The sequence below is a fragment of the Callionymus lyra genome, chromosome 12 (assembly GCF_982586985.1).
Source record: "Callionymus lyra chromosome 12, fCalLyr1.hap1.1, whole genome shotgun sequence".
NCBI lineage: Eukaryota > Metazoa > Chordata > Actinopteri > Syngnathiformes > Callionymidae > Callionymus > Callionymus lyra.
The window spans coordinates 14,767,599-14,786,931 of record NC_141829.1 but is presented as its reverse complement, the minus strand read 5'-3'; the positions used below and the strand labels follow the sequence as shown (position 1 = coordinate 14,786,931).

At 36.4% G+C, this 19,333-nt stretch overlaps 3 protein-coding genes across 4 annotated transcripts in view; 1 reads left to right on the top strand and 2 right to left on the bottom strand.

Annotated features, from left to right (window-relative positions):
* upf3a (UPF3A regulator of nonsense mediated mRNA decay) overlaps nt 1–4,017 on the bottom strand; it is a 6,287-nt gene extending 2,270 nt beyond the window's left edge. Inside the window, exons 1-9 of one of the 2 annotated variants that reach the window (XM_087804548.1) lie at nt 3,810–4,017; nt 3,344–3,450; nt 3,168–3,274; nt 2,994–3,092; nt 2,242–2,352; nt 2,114–2,169; nt 1,876–2,034; nt 1,666–1,793; nt 154–454 (exon numbers count right to left, since the gene is read on the bottom strand). In XM_087804548.1, the coding sequence (XP_087660674.1) occupies nt 154–454; nt 1,666–1,793; nt 1,876–2,034; nt 2,114–2,169; nt 2,242–2,352; nt 2,994–3,092; nt 3,168–3,274; nt 3,344–3,450; nt 3,810–3,950 (1,209 nt within the window). In that variant the 5' untranslated portion in view covers nt 3,951–4,017. The remainder of the gene's footprint in view (nt 1–153; nt 455–1,665; nt 1,794–1,875; nt 2,035–2,113; nt 2,170–2,241; nt 2,353–2,993; nt 3,093–3,167; nt 3,275–3,343; nt 3,451–3,809) is intronic. The other variant, XM_087804549.1, reaches the window with a different exon arrangement.
* A 1,555-nt stretch (nt 4,018–5,572) lies between these two features.
* cdc16 (cell division cycle 16 homolog (S. cerevisiae)) lies at nt 5,573–12,185 on the bottom strand. The gene is made up of 18 exons (XM_087803843.1): nt 12,018–12,185; nt 11,811–11,865; nt 11,474–11,571; nt 11,255–11,293; nt 11,000–11,140; nt 10,014–10,173; nt 9,839–9,933; nt 9,503–9,636; nt 9,278–9,357; nt 9,149–9,198; nt 9,008–9,081; nt 8,311–8,436; nt 8,013–8,165; nt 7,867–7,930; nt 7,732–7,793; nt 6,248–6,383; nt 6,089–6,179; nt 5,573–6,028 (listed from the first exon to the last, which is right to left on the bottom strand). Exons 1-18 carry the CDS (start codon nt 12,063–12,065, stop codon nt 5,775–5,777), a joined length of 1,860 nt encoding a protein of 619 aa, XP_087659969.1. The 5' UTR covers nt 12,066–12,185; the 3' UTR covers nt 5,573–5,774.
* Nucleotides 12,186–13,919: 1,734 nt separating this feature from the next.
* Nucleotides 13,920–16,869, top strand: LOC148068388 (HAUS augmin-like complex subunit 8). Its single transcript, XM_087804252.1, has 10 exons — nt 13,920–14,053; nt 14,188–14,255; nt 14,395–14,456; nt 14,555–14,666; nt 14,923–15,033; nt 15,107–15,210; nt 16,014–16,172; nt 16,240–16,381; nt 16,448–16,586; nt 16,696–16,869. Exons 1-10 carry the CDS (start codon nt 13,989–13,991, stop codon nt 16,820–16,822), a joined length of 1,089 nt encoding a protein of 362 aa, XP_087660378.1. The 5' UTR covers nt 13,920–13,988; the 3' UTR covers nt 16,823–16,869.
* Nucleotides 16,870–19,333: the final 2,464 nt, after the last annotated feature.

Genomic DNA, 19,333 nt, shown 5'->3' with positions numbered 1-19,333 from the left:
TATCGTATCGCCAAATCCCACCCCTAATACACACTAAGCCAATGATATCTACAGAACTCTGTAAATATCTGTAACATGAAACCTCAAAGCACAAATGTAAACAAAAGAGACAAAGACAAGAAAAAGATTTAACATCAATCATCTCTTGCTCACCTTCTCGCTCACCTTGTTTCGGAGGCGTTCCTTCCGGCTACTCAGGTCCTCCCTGTCCTCCTTCCCAAGCTTGTCGCCACAGTCGGCGCCGTAACTGTATCCGTGGTGATGGCCTTCTTTCTTGGCCCTGTCCTGACAGTGACCTTTGCCCCATTTAGTTTCGTCTTTGCGGCGCATGAACTTGTCGTACTCGTAGTGATGTCGCTGGCGTTTCCTCTCCTCGTCCTTCCCGCGGTGATCCTTCTCTCTTTGTCTGCGACAGTTCTGCTCTCGCTGCTCCTTGTCACTCTCGGGCTGACCCCTGCAGGACAGATGGTGTATGGAGAGGACGTTCAGGGTGAGAAAGTTTGTGGTCGACAGTATGATTGTGGTAATGAAATTCAAACCTGAATCAACAACACCAAAGCATTGAGATTAGACATACCTCTGCCAAGGAGCTAATTTCATATCACATATCATATAACATATAAAAACACAACACGCAATTAATCTATAAACAACTTCCATTGTTTAAAAAATGTCTTAGTTCATGGAAAAACCCTGGTTTTATGGAAGTTTATGTCAGAGTCTACACTGTCAAAGTTTTACATTTAAATGTAAAATATATATATAAAAAAGCATTTTAATTGAATTTTTTTTTTTTTTACATAAGGATGTTGTTGCTATAATGCAACCAGGAATTACCGATTTAAAAGGGCTAAATGAAAAACAAAATTTAATCTTTAATAGTTTTCAATTATTGATGAAAACTGAATTATAATATTAAACTTTATGTGTAAAAATAATTATTAAAAATGTTTTTGGATAAATAATTGAATTAAATAACAAAGAAATTCAACCTTTCAATATATATATTATTACATTGAATTATTCAACAAAAATATATATATATTTTTTAAAACAACAAAATTAAAAAGAAAAAAATCTAAATCTAAATTCCAACATATGAAATGTTTAATTCATCCATTTAACTTTGCGTTGGCTCTGACCATGAATAGATCTGAAAGTAAGAACTACAATTTAAAAATGTATCCTGAAAGAAACTTGCAGCCAGTGAAGAGATTGAAGGATCGGAGAAATGTGAGTTCTTCTACTAGAGCAAGTCAGAGTTCTGTATCAACTATTAAAGCGCTAAACAAATATTACTTACGAACTTACTGATACACTTCCATACGTTTCCTTACAGGCAGTGGAACTTGGACATAAATCAAAATACCCTAGCCACCAAACCCCTATGTCCTTTTGTCAAGTGTATATTCTAACATCTGTTGTCGTATGAAAAATAAGTCATGTGAAAGTTCATTTATTTTAGCGATTTCAAAACAAAAACTAGGGCGTTTGACATTAACGTTCACAATTCAGTTGCCCAAGTATGGATCCTTGATGAACTCCATTCACTATTTTTCCTGTAAATCGTAACTATTATTTATTGATAAGAAGTATCTACTATCTTGAGGTTCCTGAAACAGCTCTTTATAGACGACAAATATATATTTCACCTCTTGACCTTACTTTTCTTTCGAGTCCCTCGGTTTCATTTGTCCGACGTTTTTTTCCCACTTTCTTTCGACTTCACCATCAAATTTGTCTTTTGTGAGGTCAGAGTCCACGTCGTCGTCTCGGTCGCTCTTCTTCAGGAGCTAAAAATAAACAAATAAACAGTCGTTCAAATCACCAGATGTTTTTAAGGTAAAGACACAGATGATGATAATAATAGTTCACCTTTATCTTGATGTCTTTGTCCGATAACTTCTTCTGTTTATCCACCTCCTTCCGTTTGCGCTTCTCTTCCTCTCGCCGCTTCCTTTTCTCCTCTTCTCTGAGTCTTTTCTTTTCAAACTCCCTACGTCGCCTCTCCTCTCTCTTCTCCTCTCTTATTCTCTGATAGATGCAGAATGTGTTTTATTCAGGGATAATATATCTTTATAAAGCATTTACAGCATGTTCAAGCTTCTCGTACCTGTTTCTCCATCTTCTTGTTTCTGATATATTCCAGAAGAGGTGTCGTACGCTTGGCTAAAGGGCAGAACAAAAAGATAGGCCGCATTTAATGTAATGATTGTAGCGTTAAAAGAATAAAAGACGCACCGATCAACTCTCTGGTTTTGGCTTCTATCTCTCCCAGGAGAGTCTCCGGGTTGGCCATCGACTTCTCCTCATCACAAGAGTAGTTCTCCAGGAAGCGTTTGTACTCTGGGTCTGTTGGGGTTCAGAGGTCAAAACAGTGTTTGACATTTGTCATCATCATTGCACACTATTTTTGTTTCCTTTTAGACAGCAGAGATTTCAAACGTCGATAATTATTAGTAAACCAGGTTTCTATGGACATCACCTTCTTAATCGGGATGAATAAATTATGTACCACAACGATAACTTTGCGTATAGTTTCCGTCGAAGAAAATATTTAGTTTGGGATTTTTTAAACATCTCTGTGTACAATGAAATCAGTTTTTTAACTTAATTAAAATCACAAAGTCTAAAAAAATGTCATAAATAATAAAAGGTGAACATTAGGTTAGGTAGAACTTTATTGATTCCTCAGGAGGTCTCCTTCGGGAAATTGTTTTTCCAATTAGACACAGCAATACAGACGATTATTCATAAAAACATATGGATGAACAGGAAAAAAAAAGACACACAAGTTGTGTGTTTCTTTAGGTGTACGTATGGACAGAAAGTTACACTAAAAATGATTGTACTTATATAGTCCCAAGTAGTATCGACCAAATCAAGTTCAGTATAATAAAGCAAACTTGTTAAATAAATGCCTGATATAGACTCTTGAAACAAGAGAAAAAGAAAACATTTTTCTTCCATAATCTTTAGTTGGATCTTCCTACCGTCTTCGATACTCCCCGTCTTGGCATCTTTCTTCTTCAACTTCTTCTTGGATATTTTCTGAAAAGGTGCAAACTCCACCACTGCAGGGAACTCCTGACCTAATGGACAGATTTTAACATAACATTTTTAATTTACGTTGTTTTTTTAAAATTGTCTCGTAGAGTTTAAAGGACCTTTGCTGTCGATGAAAACATATCCATCGAATCTGTCTCTGAACAGCAGGATGTCCTCTTGGTTTCTGAAGTTGATGTATGCTCTGCAGAAAAGGTGTGGGTAGAGACTGGAGGGAACACAAAGGGGTGGTTAAAAAAAAAGCACTAAAAATCGTTTTTTAAAAACACGAGGTTACCTCTGATCTGCAGGGAAAAACTCAAAATAGTCGTAAGATGGCAGTGGACTCAGCTGCTCCTCCAATTGCTCTTTTGACAGGTTTGGGGGGAGCCTTCGAATGACCACCTGCAACAAAATATTAAAATCGCAGACACGTGTGTGACTTTGATGCGAGTTTCAGATGAAACTAGTGGAATAACAAAAATACATTTTGCTTTTAATTTCACTTGCCTTTATAAAAAAAAGAGCATTGAAAGGAAGCCACGCCCCCTCGGGCGATCACATTCTCACCCTCTTTTTAATAAATAATCTTTACTCATCATTTCTAGTATTTAATCTAAAAGGTTAAATTCTCCCCAAATAATGACATTTTAGGTGATATTTTTATTCAACGTGTGACGTCTCCGCTGCCTCTGTCCTCGGTGCTGAAACCTTCCTCCATGTTTCCCTCGCATTATAAACAACGCAATGCATCGACGGCTCACCTTTGTAAAAACCTCTTTCTTCTCCTCCTTCTGCTTGGAGTTGCAGCTTCCGCCCTCCTGCTCCCGGGGAAGGTCCCGGAATTTGATCTCCACCGAGGTTTTGTCCTGGCTCGCCGTCATTTGGTCCTTTTCAGACCTCATTGCTCTCCATCTCCTCTCGAAGTGGCTCTCAGGAGGGAATCACGCGGGTTCTCGCGAGATCTTATATTCGCTTTGGAAATAACGAATATAGGATTGTTTTGTTTTTTTATTCTTCCTGAAATTGTATTTTGTTTTAATTAATACCGACACTAGGATGCTTTTAATAACTTTGTCATTCTAAAAAAAACCCGCTTAAAAAATAAACGACTCATAATGGATCAAATAAACAAAATTTAAATATGTCGGACTTTAAATTTATATTATATTTAAATTGTGTTAATACATTTAAACTCCATGTATTATATATTTTCAAATTGAATGTAATACCTCGTGTTTAATTTCATTGTATTTCATTATTTTATTTCAATGCATTCTTTTTCTCTCTCTTTACTGTACTCACCATGAATAAATTACAGTTTTTGGTTCAAATACATGTTTTCTAAAGTGTTTTTTTCATACAGTGACGTCATTGATGGGAGAGTATTTATTTTAAAAAGGTTATTAAATGATACTAATGCCAAAAAAACAAAAAACGAAATAAATCATAAGGGAAATGCAATGTAAGAAATAAAACGTTGAAATCGATTCTGATAATTATTCACATAAATCTTAACTAGATGCCATAAATAAAGTATTTTATTGTACATGGAAATATAAATCTATTCTTAAATCAAGGGAATAATATTAGCATACAGATTATTTTCACTTTGCAGATCTTGAGTTCAAATGTTTAGCACAGGAAGAGTTCTCGCCGACAGAACTCCAGGAGGACTGACTCACAGACCGACCGTGGAAATCTCTGTGTGGAACTAGAATTAAAAACATGTGATAAGTGATCAAAACCTAAAGACAATGACAGCTCACTGCACTTCACTCACCACACAGAAGTGCCTTCCGTCCACTGCTGGTCTCCAAACACAGACAGGGAGAGCGTTTGCCCTGCGAAGAAACAGAGCTCTTCACACTTGGGATGAAGGTGGAGGTGGTGTCCAGGTCCCGACACACTTTGTCCTGAGAGTAAATGACGGTTGATTTGGTTGGAGTGCAGCCCATTATTTTTTTTACTAGAAGGGTGTTTAAAAAAAATGCTCAACTGACTGTCAGAGAAACTGTTGCATTGATCCGAGTGGGTTGATGTGACTCCTCCCCTCTTAGAGTCTGACTGATGGCTCTTTGATGGAGTCGGCGCTCGCAATCATTTAATGCAGACAACAGGTCTCAAACACAGCTGGTTTGGGGGCACACAGGTCTACTCTTGTGTGGACTAGGATGTAGACTGGGGAGTCAATACGCTGTTTTTTTAATGAACATCTTTCACAAATATATTTTTTGTGGTTATATTATGGATATTTGTGGGATTTCACTTTAAACTCGAGACATTTTTTCCTCATTTTATGTTGTTTTTTTAGAATTCTGTTGCATTTTAACTATACAATCAAATGTACATAAATGATCATTTTTGATGCTTTAAGAATTTCTATATGTTAAAAAATATATGATCTTTCTTTGACTGCACTCATAAAAACTAAGACAATAAAAAATAGCACTTGGCCCACAAGTTTTAGATGTAAAAACAACTTCTCCAAAATGATTTAATAATCATCTCCATCATAATCCATCACTCTTTTGTTGTCATTTATTATAAACGTCAAAAGTGTAGAAAGACAAGAGTTTGACAGACGCCCGCGACTCTATAGTGTCTTTCTTATCCAAGTCCAAGAAGACGATGTTTACTTTTCCTCTCCGTTATTTCAGAAGATAACTTACATATTTCGTTTTTGTTTTTTTTACATACAATGATTCAGGAAATTCACAGTAAGACCATCATGTGCTCGTGTCTGACAAGGTGTCTAACATCACGTCGCTCTCGTACATGTCGCACTCTAGCGTTAAGGAGAGCCGTAGTGGTGTGTCCAGCATCATCTTGTCCTGATTGGACAGCGGAGTGTCTAGCGACGCGTTGCTCGAATCTTCCGTCCGCGGGGTCTCGGGAAGTTCTCCGCACTCCGACGTGTTCAGCACTTTCATGAGTGTCGGCGAGCTGGCCGTCCCTCGCACCTTGTCGTTGATCTCAGTGCCTGCGATGGAAACCATCTTGTTATTCCCGAGAACGTCACGAGTTTGACTCACTATCGTACCGATGTAAGCGTCCGTGTCGCCGATGTACATCTCGATGCAATGGCCGAGCATCGTCACCGAGAAGGTGTCGTCCCTTTTGAGTCCCAGCGCCTGTTTTTTATGAAAAGACATTTGTACATCAATATGATATAAATTGTTACTCGTCGTTACTTCTGTACCGTATGGAAGTAGTCGATGGCGCTCTCGAAGTCTCCCATCAGACTGTGCACGTATCCGATGGAAGAGTAGGTGGAGGCGTGTTGAGGGATCAAGACCAACGCTTGACGGTGGTACTCCAGCGCCTGGTCGTACTTCCTACCACACAAAGATGAATGACTCAAATATCTTTATCCCAAATCATTAGTTAAGACCAATGCTGTGTCTCAAATCGCATACTAGCGTACTAAAAGTTAGTATTTTTAGTACGTTAGTGTGTCTCAATTCTTAGTATGTGAAATTTAGTGCGCCATGCATACTAAATTGGCATACTAACACGCCCACAAAACTAGCATGGTTCGATGGACACTAACCATACTAAACAGCCGCCATTTTAGTGACGTTTTAAACGTAAGTTACGTCATATATAACGTTTCTATTTGTGCAGGCTTTTCCTTGAATTTCTCGAACTCCTGTGTTGTTCTCGGTGTTGTCTTGATCTTTGAAGTATGTACTGTTTTGAGTATTGTTTTGATTGTTAAAGCGCTTTGTGACCCTGGTCTCGAAAAGCGCTATATAAATATATATTACTTACTTACTTACTTACATATATATACATATACTTAAATGTGTATTTTCAGCAGCAGTAGGAGGATAAACACGTCTTCGCTGCTGATACCAGCTTAAATATCTCGCGATTATTTAGATTCTCATATTTTTTCTTTATTTCTTTTTCCAAAGTTGCAATACGTGCTGCCAGCAGGTGTCGATAGCGTTCAAACAGCTGCTTGAAACATCGTTAAATAGAAGTAGAAGAAGAAGCTGTCATGTGATTTCCGGTTAGTGTGTAGCAGCAGTGTTTGATTTGAGACATACTATCTGTGGAGAATTTGCGTACTAGTTAGTATGCATACTAAACTGATGCATACTAACTTCTAGCATACTAAGATTAGTATGCGATTTGAGACACAGCACAAGTGTTTATGGCCTGCCTGGTCATTTTATGTGGCCCGTCAGATTGTTTGGTTCAAAATCGGAGTACATTAAATGAAATATAAGGATGTCCGAGTTTAAGATAAGGAAGAGATATTATCTATGCCAACAATTCTACAGAGACTTCTAATAAAAGTAAAACTGAGGCTCAACAAAAGGAATACGATACCGTCTTTTGGTAAACAGGGGTTTCAACAGTTAAATTCAATGATTTTTAACACAATTTAAAATAGATACAATTTTAAATAATGGATTATTGATGGAAGCATGATTTTGGACAGCCAATTGTCATTCAATTTAGCATAAAAAAACATTAATTTATCATGCCCATAACGATTTAAGAATTTCAAGAATTTTGTTTTCATTTTAATGCCAATTGAGGTCTTGTTTTTAGAATCACAAAGTAATGCCTTTTAAGACTTTTAAGGACCCAAGGGAACCCCGATTAAGTGTGATTATGTGACAAGCCTGTGTTAGACAAACAATAATTGTATCGCTCTGACGGTTAACTTACTTTAATTTTCGACACACGTGACCCAGGTTGTTTAACAAAGGCTCCCATTTGTCGACTGTGACCTTTGATGAAGAAAAAAAAAAAAAGAGTAAAAACACATTCAAAATGATCTCTTTGTCCAGTTGTTGATGGTACCTCATTCCCGATGACTTTTATCTTCTCCATTGCGTCGAGAAACAACTTCTCTGCCGTTTTCCAGCTGAAAACATGTAGCAAAAACCGTGATAAGAAAAAGTACGGCAAAGTTTTCAAACTTTTTTTTTAACAAGTTCAGGACTCACTCTCCGTTCTGGAATGCGACGACGGCCACTTCGTGGATGACAAATGGATCCTCGGGTGCAATACTCAGAGCTTGGCTGAAGAAGCGCTCGGCCAGCTTAGAGTTGTTGGTCAGACCGTACTCCAGGCCGATGTAGAGCATCGGTAAATGACAGCTGGACAAGAGAAAACAGATTTAACATGCAATCATTTTTAATGTTGCTTCTAATAATACATTTCAGTAGCAATTTTTTCTCTAAACAGAATCAACCAGAAATGTAATAACAATAGAAAACATTGAATGGAGACAAATGTGTTTACCCTTTCATCAGCTGTGCGGCTGTGAAGTAGGCAGCCATGGCCTGGTCATGTTCACTCTCTACTGCAAATGAATGTCCGTAGGCGATCCATGCAGGACCGTACGTCCTCTCCAGGGTAGTGGCTTTGCTAGAGAACAATAGCTCATCATCAGCAACATTACAGACAAGGAATTTAAATAGAGAGATATCATTTACATTTACATTGGCCCCTTGTTTATAGTGGTGGTTACAATCTCAACACCCCTTCAAACCCTCATATGAAACGAAATCCATGGTCACTTGTTTAAACGACAACATTTATTTTAACTTATAACTCAACATTGCATATAAGGCGCCATCCCTCTCAAAAACCCTCTCAGTAACGGTGACCTATACCTATATCCCATAACGTTTCGCCACCCAGCCAACCAATCACAGCTTTGGATAACTTTTGACATAACAAAATAGACCTAGAATTTAAATACAGTATTTTAGTGACCAATAAGCCACCGCTTAATAGATCATCATGATAGGACACCATGCACTAGTATGGTACCTGCCATAATTAGTGCATCCCACAAATGTATCTGCTGTTCCAATAAATCTTCCCGTTTGTAACAAAGTGAACCAAGATTGCAGCTGGCCACAAAAATATAAAATATATAGTACCATGTTGAAAAAAAGAAATTAAAAGTGCATTTTAACGCCTGTTTACGCACCTTAGGTAGCGACGAGCATGTTCGTTTTTATGGCCCACCATTAAATAGTAGCAGCCAACAGCAAACCAAGAAACCTAGAAAAAAAACAATTTAAATTATTGTGAAGACGCATCTAAAATTAGCAACAGTCGGGTAACTCACGGGATTGTTGGGATACAAATCGACAAGCTTGTGCGAGAGAGAAAACAATTCTGGAGGGAATAAGAAAGACCTAAAGTTAAGTTACGCTTTATAAAAGTGAATCCGATATCAAAAAGGAGCCGTTCGTACCATTTGCTTTTCCGAGCTCCGCAAGTGTTCCTATGTGCACGGGTAAACAGTTTGCATGGAATGGATCTTTAACCATAACCCTGAATTGCAAGCATACACACTGTTTATTTGTGACTCCTTCAAACAAACCAAAGAGATTCTAACTCCACAATCCTTTAAGGTTAGATTTTATAAAGGAAAAACATTTTGCTGGACACAAAAAACAACAGAACGATAAACACTTACATTGACGTTAGTTTGTAGCAAATCTTGAAATCACAGTTATAATAATGTCGCTCGGCAAGAGAAACGACTACATCCAGGTTATCTTGAAGGCCGTTGATTATCTCTGGAACCACCAAATCACTAGGCTTGTTGTACTGCGGAGACAAGGTTGAACATATTTGAGCGACATTTCATTCATAAAATAGAAAAGAAAGAAAAATTAATTCAAAAATAAAACTATTCTAGTTTGTAATATCACTAAATGTATAAAGACTCACACCATTATCTATACTATGAGTATTATTATACATTTTAAGGATAACTATACTTTTTTTTTTTTTTTGTTCAAAGCTGTACCTTTTTCAACTTATTTTCAAACAGAAAGTGCAAAAGCTCCTCCTCTTCGGCTGTACACTGTTGACCCAGTGGAAGGGAGTTAAGGAAGTCTTTCTCTGTTTGAATAAAACACAAAAGGTTAATCAACAACATAGATCCTCTTTTTAATCTTTTGAAAGATGTGGCTGAACAGCACCTTCCTGAGCGGTCAACATGTGGTGTGAAGTCAAAAGGTCGAAGGCTTCAAAGCAATACACGTCCAGTTTTAAGGCCTCTTTGTAGCTGGTGGTGGCCAGCGGCCGGTTGTCCATGGCCTCATAGATCTTCCCCCGCAGGAGGCAAATGGAGCTGCTGATCTGAAATACCACAAAGGAAAAAGATAGAGTCGACACAAACACATGTGTTCAGCATAGCAAGATTATGACAAACTATACAAGATATGTTGTAGAGTTGAGTCTCACCACTAAGAAAAAACAAAAACATAATAGGTTGACAGAAATTGATACTTAATTGATTAATATATGCTCTTCTTTTTTTTTTTTGCGACATTCAGTGTGCAGTGAAAAATACCTCTTTAAGTTTTTTCACAAAAACCTGAAACACCAAAATTGATTTAAGCATTTTTATTAATCCAATTATCCGAGTTATTTCAATTAAATATTTGTATGAAGCTTTACCAAGGAAAAAGACTTAACAAGCAATGAAACAAGTCGATTGGAAGCTAAAGTATTATCACAACGCTGCTTGCTTCACAAATTAAAATGCTGTTTTTTTCTTTTTTGCTCCACTCTTTCCCAATTAAATTTTTTTGTCATGTTTTTTTTATCCACCTTCATCATGTTTACATGTCCCAAGGACTCTTATCTTGCATGTCTTTGCATTTAGAATACTTTTAAAATTTGTATACTTCAGCCGTTTTCCCTCCTTATTATCGTACTTGTTTTTGCACTGTGGACCTTTAAGTACAGTAATTTAATTCCTCTGTACACATTACACACATATAGAAGAATTGACAAAAAACGAATTTGAATTTGAAAATAAACGTTGCAGTATGCATTTCCTTCAGTTCTGCTAAATCTATTAATTAAGAAGGAAAAAAAGACAAATCTACAGAATAACTTGACTAATTAAAAAAAACTTGTGAGGATAAACATCAAATCAGAGCCATTTAAAATAACCTACAGAGGAGGGTGACATGTCCCAGTCTTTCGGCGATTCTGGTGGTCCTGTATCCTCTTTCCCTCCTCGATCTAGCAACTTTTTACAAGCTGGCTCCTGCGCATCTAAAATATCCAAGGCCTGTTGGTACTCCTTGGCTGCATACTGTTACAAGAAAAAAGAAAAAAAAAACACAAGATCAACAAAGCAGATCTCCAAATAGTTAAGAGTTTGGGATTTTCTTCAGAAACACCATTCTCTTTGTTTTTCAAGACTTACATGACAACGAGCTGCAAGATACTGACAGGCTCCATACAACTGCAAGAGATGAAAAAAAGAGGAATGAGGTGGAAACAAAGTCAAGTCAGTTAAAAGTATATTTAATAGGCGTTTATAGTGTTTTCGTTTATTACCGCACTATCAATTTTCACTTAATAAGTGAAAATAACATATTTTTTTAAACAACGAACTACGGTTTCAAACAAATAATGAACGTACCTTGTCAAGTTTACGTGATCTGAGGGCGTGAGAGGCTCTGTGGTACTGGCAGGTTAAGTAGAGGCATTGAGCTAACCAGTAGATGTCTTGGGGATCCTCTAGAAATACCAAAGATCACTCAGTTCCAGAATGTTAAACAAACATCTCCTCAGTGATACCAAATACTATATAAGAAAACAAAAAAATATGCTTTGCTATTGCAATTTAGACTAAAAGATGTGAAAAACACTATATTCAAATCTTTAAAAAGTCGTCAACAAAAAGCATAACTTGGAAGTTTTATGTCCTTTTCCTTTCGAATGTATTTGCTCCAAATGAAGTGTTAAACGTCACTCACCGTGAGTCAGGGATGCTACCTTGTCCGCCCAGAACAGAGCACTTTGATATTGTTGCTGAAAACGAAACAAAACAAAAAGCCTGACTTCAAAAAAAGTATTTTTAACATCGTTATGAGCTGCAGCGGTTCAAGTTAGCCGAGCCGGTAAATGTACATTATAACCACTGACACGCTAACAATAACTAGCGGAGGAAAAACTCCACAAACCTGATCGATGTACTGCCGGACTCTCTTTCGGAGTCTGTCAGGATTCATTTTAAGAGATTTAAGTGAGCAGCCACGGCATCAGAGGGATGACATCCCCGGTGAAGGCGACAACTTCACAGAAAACGTCCGCGTTAGCACCTTTGCTAACTCAAATCAAACCCGCGGCTTCTTCGGCCACCGGTGTTCTGCTAAACACTTCCGGGTAGAAACTCGCTCTCACAAGGTTCCGCGTCCGCACTTTTTCTCATGCGATTTCTTCAAACAATTACAATGATATACTTTAAAACTGCTGTTAACTTTTTTAAACTTCCATCTTTTGTTCCAGAAGTTATCAGTATAATATGAATGACTATCGAGAAGAAAATGCAGTGTGAATGCTGAATATGTAAACTAAAAAGCTTGAAAGTATTAGTATTCAAAGTAAAATGTATGGAAACAGTTGAAATGATGGCATGAATGAAAAAGACTGATGTGTAGTGGAGGTGAAGTGAAAAAGGTTGAGAAGAAGAAAAAAGAATAAAAGAAGAGAATTATAAGAAAAAAGAAGTAGAAGAAGTAGTAGTAGAATTAGTAGTTGAAGTACAAGTAGAATTAGTAGTAGTAGTAGTAGTATTAGAATTACTAAAAGTACAAGTATAAGTAGTAGTAGTATAAGTATTAGTAGTATAAACAGTAGTAGAATTAGTAGAAGAAGTTTACAAATGTATCTTATATGTTATATATATATACTGTATATAATACATCATAGTTAAGTTTCAAAACAGCAGCACGGCGTTATATTCAAACAAATGTAATGATGGTTTAATTGTTAACTCACTATTGCTCAATGTTGCTCTTAAATATGTCCCCTCGCTTTAAGGACATGTCTGAAGAGTCCGAGTGTCACGTGACACAGAAGTGGGTCAGCGAATGTGTTTTTAAATGAAGTACTGAGAGAGTTTCTAAAGTTACTAGAAAGGTAGTTTGTAAACACACGTGGCTCGTGAGAACCAAAAACAAGTAATTGCAACATTGTAGTTACACCAATCTGACACACGGGGGAGCCAGAAACAATATTTTAGAATAATACTTGAAGCATGGAGGTGACTCTGAGGCTGTCACCAGGTAAAAGATGGAGCCTTGGATAACCTATTTTTAAATGTTTAATTTATAACTTAAAATCCATTACATTAAATGAATGTAGGAGGCTAAAGAACTAGGTGTTCAACTTTCTGGGCATTTCTAAATAAAGTGGGTGTGTACTTGTTTTGTTACTAAATTGAATTGTTTCCTCATGAGAGTTATTTGTAAACCAAGTTAACCACTGTCAAAATAAAACTGCATATACATTTTTTTTCCACATCTTGATTTTAAAGCATCTCTAATGTTGATAACAATCCAAATGAACTCGAATATTTTGTGTTGAAAAAAGTTTGATACCAGATTAAGAACATTCAAACTAGAAACTAGCAAGAATGACATTAAAGTTATAAAGGCATAATAAAATATATTCTCGAAATGTATACAAAAAAACAAAATAAGGGTAAAGAGACAAATAAACATGTTTCCTTTCGTATTACATACATATACAATATATAACCAACCAAGTAATGTTCTTAATTTAGGTACAAACAAAATATTTGTAAAATGTTTCATTTAAATAATGTATTAAAAAAAGTTGTATTTACTAAAACAAGTTAAAAACGTTATTCAAAAAGTATTATTTAATAACGTTTTTAACTTGTTTTATATAGATATATATATTATTTTATATTATTTGGTTTTATATATATCTTTTTTTTTGTTTGTTTCGTATGCGCAATGATGTACTCCAACGTAAAATTCCATCCAACAACTGTCTCGAGATTCTGATAAAACAATGTGCGCATGCTTGAAGGAAATGACGTCACGGCAAACCGGATGTGGAAGGTAATCGGCGCGGAGACTGTTTTGAAGCAGTAACAACAGTGACAACAGTAACTTGGAAGCAACATGGCAGAAAGAATACCAACAACTTTGGTTGAGAGGAATAAATCAACATCTTCCACCACCAAAGTGTGAGTTTTACCTTTTGTGTCTCGCTTCTTAAAGATGCCATCTTTACAAGATAGATTCTTCATCTGTGCCGTCGATCTGAATATTAGTTTATTCATGTTCCTTTCACCGATTATTATGAATTATTTATTTATAGCTCAAGGCGTGGAGGCGACTCTGGTCAGTCAACCAGTCCAGCTCCTGGGAAAAAAACTGCAAACAAGTGTAAGTAAATGTTAAAAGTCAATGAATTTGAAAATAATTTCGTTTTCTGTTCGTACTAATTATATATATATATAAAAATGAGTAGTTTTAAAATGTTTGTTGTTTCTTTTGTCACCTGTATATGTTATGTGTTCTTCAGCGAGTGGAACATTTGTCAAGTCTCGGTATCTGCAGGCTGCTGAGAAGTCTGCTCTTTCAAAGGTACTTATTAATGATATTCACATTACATTCAACGCGTTTAAACGACCTGTGATGAATATATAATCTTTTGTTTCTTCGGTCATGATTTGGTTTCACAGAGTTCCTCGCTCAACGAGTCCGCTTGTCCCACCTTGTCAAAAACTTCCGGTGTCAAACCTAAAGTGGGCCCTTTACCGAGAAGAACGATGGCTCCTCCATCTCTTGCAACGTGTAAGTATCTCATATGAGTTTGTCAATCCTAGTAAGTACTATACAATGTTATGATTTTGTACCAGGTATTGAGCTTATTCCAATACAATTAATTTGAAGTAATTTGGGTTAATTTCAGCAAACAACTGATGAGCTGCTGATAACTGATCCAACTTTTAACATTTTCTTATGTATTTAAACAATTGTTGGATGAAATATTAACAATGAATTGAGCTTAAACATCCTTTTTTCTTAAATATAGTTCTTTTCATTGCAGCAACTCTCGCAAGTGAAACCGAACCCTCTGTTTTGGGGGAAAGTATTCTGCAATCCACCTTCTCTGATGGACACTGTGTCCGCCCACAATTTGACATTTCATTTATTAAAGGTAGACCTCAAAAAAAGCAAATTTAATCTATATTGATGTAATTTAATGATGATACCCCCTCTTTCCTTTTAAGACAAAATGGTAACCAAAAATCAAATGAAAACTGAAATAAATGATGAAGAGGCGAATGAGATCATCGAGATGGAGACATTGATGTTGGCTTTTCTCGCGGCAAAGGTGAGTGGAGTGAAATGACTGTGAATATCTTGGCTGATAAACGGATGCCGAAAACTATAGTCAAAAGAAAAGTGTATATATACAGTACAGTATTTGCCCTCGATACAGAGATTTGACAAATGTTCCACTTGATAAAGAACACCAGAAACTGTTTCCTTTAACTGAGACGACAGCTAACTGAAGGAGGAGTGGTGACCATTATTACATCATAATGGGATCAGCTATCGTAAGGTCTTGTTTACAGAGAGTTCAGACGCGGGAGAACTTTATAAAGTAATAACTTTAAAATGGGAAGTCATCAAGAGGTGCTGCATCTTGGATTGAATTACTTTATGACTTTGAAACATGTACTGTATACAATGAGTGCTGACGACCTTGATTGATGACGCACGGTGACAAACCTCAATGCTTGACCAATCACAGCAGATTGTCTTTGGTTGAGGTAAAAGTTATTTTAACGAAAAACAAAACGTTCTTGGTGGTGAATTTTATATTGTAATATTATAATATTTAAATTAAAAGAGATCTTTTAAGAACAAGGTCCAAGTTAGGAGCCATTTAAATCCTCACATTGGTGTTTAGCGTTTTAAGAACTTCTTAACAAATTTGAGAAACCCAGACAGTTTTTGTTTAAGGACCAGTCCTTTCATGTCGGTAAAATGTCAAGTCTTGGTTTATGTATAAATAATCAAAGAAATTGTGTACAAACAAAAAATAATGTTTCTACTTTGAATCTCTACTAATAACGCTTTGTATGAATTGTTATTGATACCATAATAGCTGATAATGTTTTTGTGTTTTAGATTGAAAGCAACACAGCGAAGCTCAAGCAAGAAGCTGAAGAGAGGCTGCTGATGATGACAGAAGAAGTGGAAGCTCTGCACAAGGAAGTCTATGAGAAAAAGCGGCGGTTTCTGCTGTTGGAAAGGGAAAGACTGAGGACCAATTCACTGGATATTCAGGTAACACAACTGCTTCCTAATCATTTCAGAACATGGTCAAATGAGTTATTGGGCCCTTTTTTTCCAGGCTGCTGCATTGACACCTGTGGTGGAATGTACTAAGGAGTTCTCGGAATCATACAGGTCTCTCTCCACGGCTGTCGACTCCACCTTGCACGAGCTGCCCGTGAATAATTTCTACATTGACGGCGACAGACGTCGGTTTCTAGGCATGTCATTCTTTTTCTAGATATATTCAGCTCCATGTCTTATCGTATTTCTAACTTTAATTTTAGATGAAGCAGTGGTCCACCTGAAGGAGAGTGAAACGTTGCTTCGAGAGTGCACGGATGATTCTAGCAATAGCTTTGCTGCTGTACAATGCCTGAAGGATCTGAAATGTGCTTTGAAAGAACTCAACCAGGAGTGTTCAGGGTGAGTGACGTTGTGTTTTCTGGCTCTGATTAACGGATGTTGTGTCTTCTGAGGGATCTCGAAAGATTCAACAAAGGTTAATAATGATCTACTTGTTGTCGTCATAAAGGAGCGTTGCTGGTCTTCAGGAGCTTTCATCACTCCTCTACTGTCACACAAGTCTTGTCCAGCAGGCCACAGAGGAAGAACAACTGGGACTGGCGAGAACACAGGAGCTCTCTGGCCTGAAAAATTGAAATGACATTAACCTTGAAACATAAATGCTGTTGCTAGACCCGGTCCCTTTTTGTCACAAAGGTATTTGCTGCAATTGAATAAAGAGCTTGTGAATAAAAATGAATCAAGTTATTGCAGTGGCGGGCCATAACATAATCAGAAAATAAATTACATTTTATTTTAATTATATATATATATATATATATATATATATATATATATATATATTATTGTTTATTTTTCATAAATATGTATTAAATTATTATTATAATTATATATATAGTCTTTTCTCTTCATTTCTTTCTTGCGCAAGTTGCGCACTGCTTCCAGTATTGTACCTTCACGTTAGAGCTTTCATCCAATCATATTTTAGCTGTCATGTGTTGTGCCAGAAGAAATCTACCTGAGTTGACGACTTCTACCTCAGCAGCTACTTCTCAACGCTTCCGTGACGCTGAGCGCGTTGAGCGCGTTGAACACGTGACACGTTCATGTCCTCTGATTGGTTAGCACTGAGACGCGTCGAAGGAAAGTTTTGCTTACTCCGAGAAGAGTCCTTCACGAGCTTCAAAGGATTTATCCGCTACATTTCCTCCATGAACTACGTGAGTAAATGCTTCTTTTTTCTTTCTAAATTATGTTGCGCTTTATGAGGTAAATTGTGGTGTCTGTGTGTCGCTTTAGTGTGTGCGCAGTTGTCGCTGAAGCGCGCGTGTGTGTGAGGGGGGCGCGCACTTCAGTGTCTATGTGTCTGTGTGTTTTTTTCGCTGCAGTTTAATGCGACTCTTATTTTGTTTCCGAACTAAAGACATTTATTCTGGTTCATTCCATCGGTTCTCATTCCCGGGCGTCAGAGACGCTGCTGACGCTTTGGTCTGGGCTGTTGTGTGTCCATTATTGTGCATATTATCCACATATTTGCGACTCTCATCTCGACTTGCTGTTGTTGTTCCTCCGTGTGTTGTTGTGTTACTAAGTTTCGATGCAGAGCGTGTGTGTGTCGTGGCCATGGAAACCACACGGACTGTAGTCGGAGTGATGTTGTGTTCATTAAATGATGATCTAAACCTCAAATGAGGGGGTTATATTTTTTATTTTGCAGCTGAACAAGTGGCTTACAAATGTGTCTCTTCTCCCCTGTGCGAAACTTAAGTAAAGTTGGCTCGATATTGGCAGATTCAATCTTTGCAATCTAATACCTCTTAATACGAGTTATTAAAAAAACCAAAGCCCGATGTATTTTGATCACTGTTACACTAGCTATGTACTACACCCTATTTTTTTTAAGAAAACATGTGTTGATCGCATGTAATCAGCAACAATAGCGTGAAAGAGCCTCCGCAGGCACATCAGATGATGGACCATCTACAAATTACTTACACTGACAAAAATGTAGTGTTGAAAAATATTGTCTGATTTTAACCAGCAGACTTTCTTTCAAACGTATTTTTTTTCACAAATAACTAACCTTCATATATTTTCACTCCAATCGTTATTATTATTATTTTTTTTTACATTTTAGTGTTATGGGCAGCACTTTTTGTCACAATCATCCATATTGTGTTACTTTACTATTTAGTTATTTTTAATTTCTTCTAAATTCTTTCATATCTATATTTACATGGAATATTTCATAAAATCGTTCTAATATAAACGTATTAAAAGCGCTGATGGTCACCAAATTCATGTCACTTATGCTGTACTTCCATATAGAGTTACTACACCCATTCGTTTTTTTTAAATTTCTTCTTTAAATTTTCAAAATTATCTTTTTTTTCGTGGAATATTTCACATACATTTTTTAATAGCTTTGTAATTACAACTCTGATGGTCACCAAATTCATGTAACTTATGAAGTAGCTTCATATCAAGTTACTAGACTCATTAGTTTTTTCGAATTTCTTCTTGAAATTTTTAAAATCACCTCTTTTGTGCAATATTTCACATACATTTTGTAATAGCTTTGTAATTACAATTGTTATGATCGCCAAATTCATGTCACTTATGAAGTACCTTCATATCAAGTTACTACACTCATTAGTTTTTGGAATTTCTTCTTGAAATTTTCAAAATCACCTATTTTTGTGCAATATTTCACATACATTTTGTAATAGCTTTGTAATTACAACTCTGATGGTCACCAAATTCATGTCACTTATGAAGTAGCTTCATATCAAGTTACTAGACTCATTAGTTTTTCGAATTTCTTCTTGAAATTTTCAAAATCACCTATTTTTGTGCAATATTTCACATACATTTTGTAATAGCTTTGTAATTACACTTGTGATGGTCACCAAATTCACGTCACTTATGGAGTACCTTCATGTCAAGTTACTACACTCATTAGTTTTTTAATTTTTTTCTTAAAATCTTCAAAATCGCTATTTTTGTGCAATATTTCACATACATTTTTTAATAGCTTTGTAATTACAACTCTGATGGTCACCAAATTCATGTCACTTATGAAGTAGCTTCATATCACGTTACTAGACTCATTAGTTTTTTCAAATTTCTTCTTGAAGTTTTCAAAA

Excerpts from the sequence above, each read along its gene's own strand:
- cdc16 (XM_087803843.1), bottom strand. The coding sequence starts at position 12,065 with ATGAATCCTGACAGACTCCGAAAGAGAGTCCGGCAGTACATCGATCAG. Across the intron at positions 11,141-11,254 it reads ATCTTGCAGCTCGTTGTCAT|TATGCAGCCAAGGAGTACCA; the intron begins GTAAGTCTTGAA and ends TTCTTGTAACAG. Across the intron at positions 9,199-9,277 it reads GGAGCTCGGAAAAGCAAATG|AATTGTTTTCTCTCTCGCAC; the intron begins GTACGAACGGCT and ends TATTCCCTCCAG.
- LOC148068388 (XM_087804252.1), top strand. The coding sequence starts at position 13,989 with ATGGCAGAAAGAATACCAACAACTTTGGTTGAGAGGAATAAATCAACA. Across the intron at positions 14,457-14,554 it reads AGAAGTCTGCTCTTTCAAAG|AGTTCCTCGCTCAACGAGTC; the intron begins GTACTTATTAAT and ends TTGGTTTCACAG. Across the intron at positions 14,667-14,922 it reads TCCTCCATCTCTTGCAACGT|CAACTCTCGCAAGTGAAACC; the intron begins GTAAGTATCTCA and ends TTTTCATTGCAG.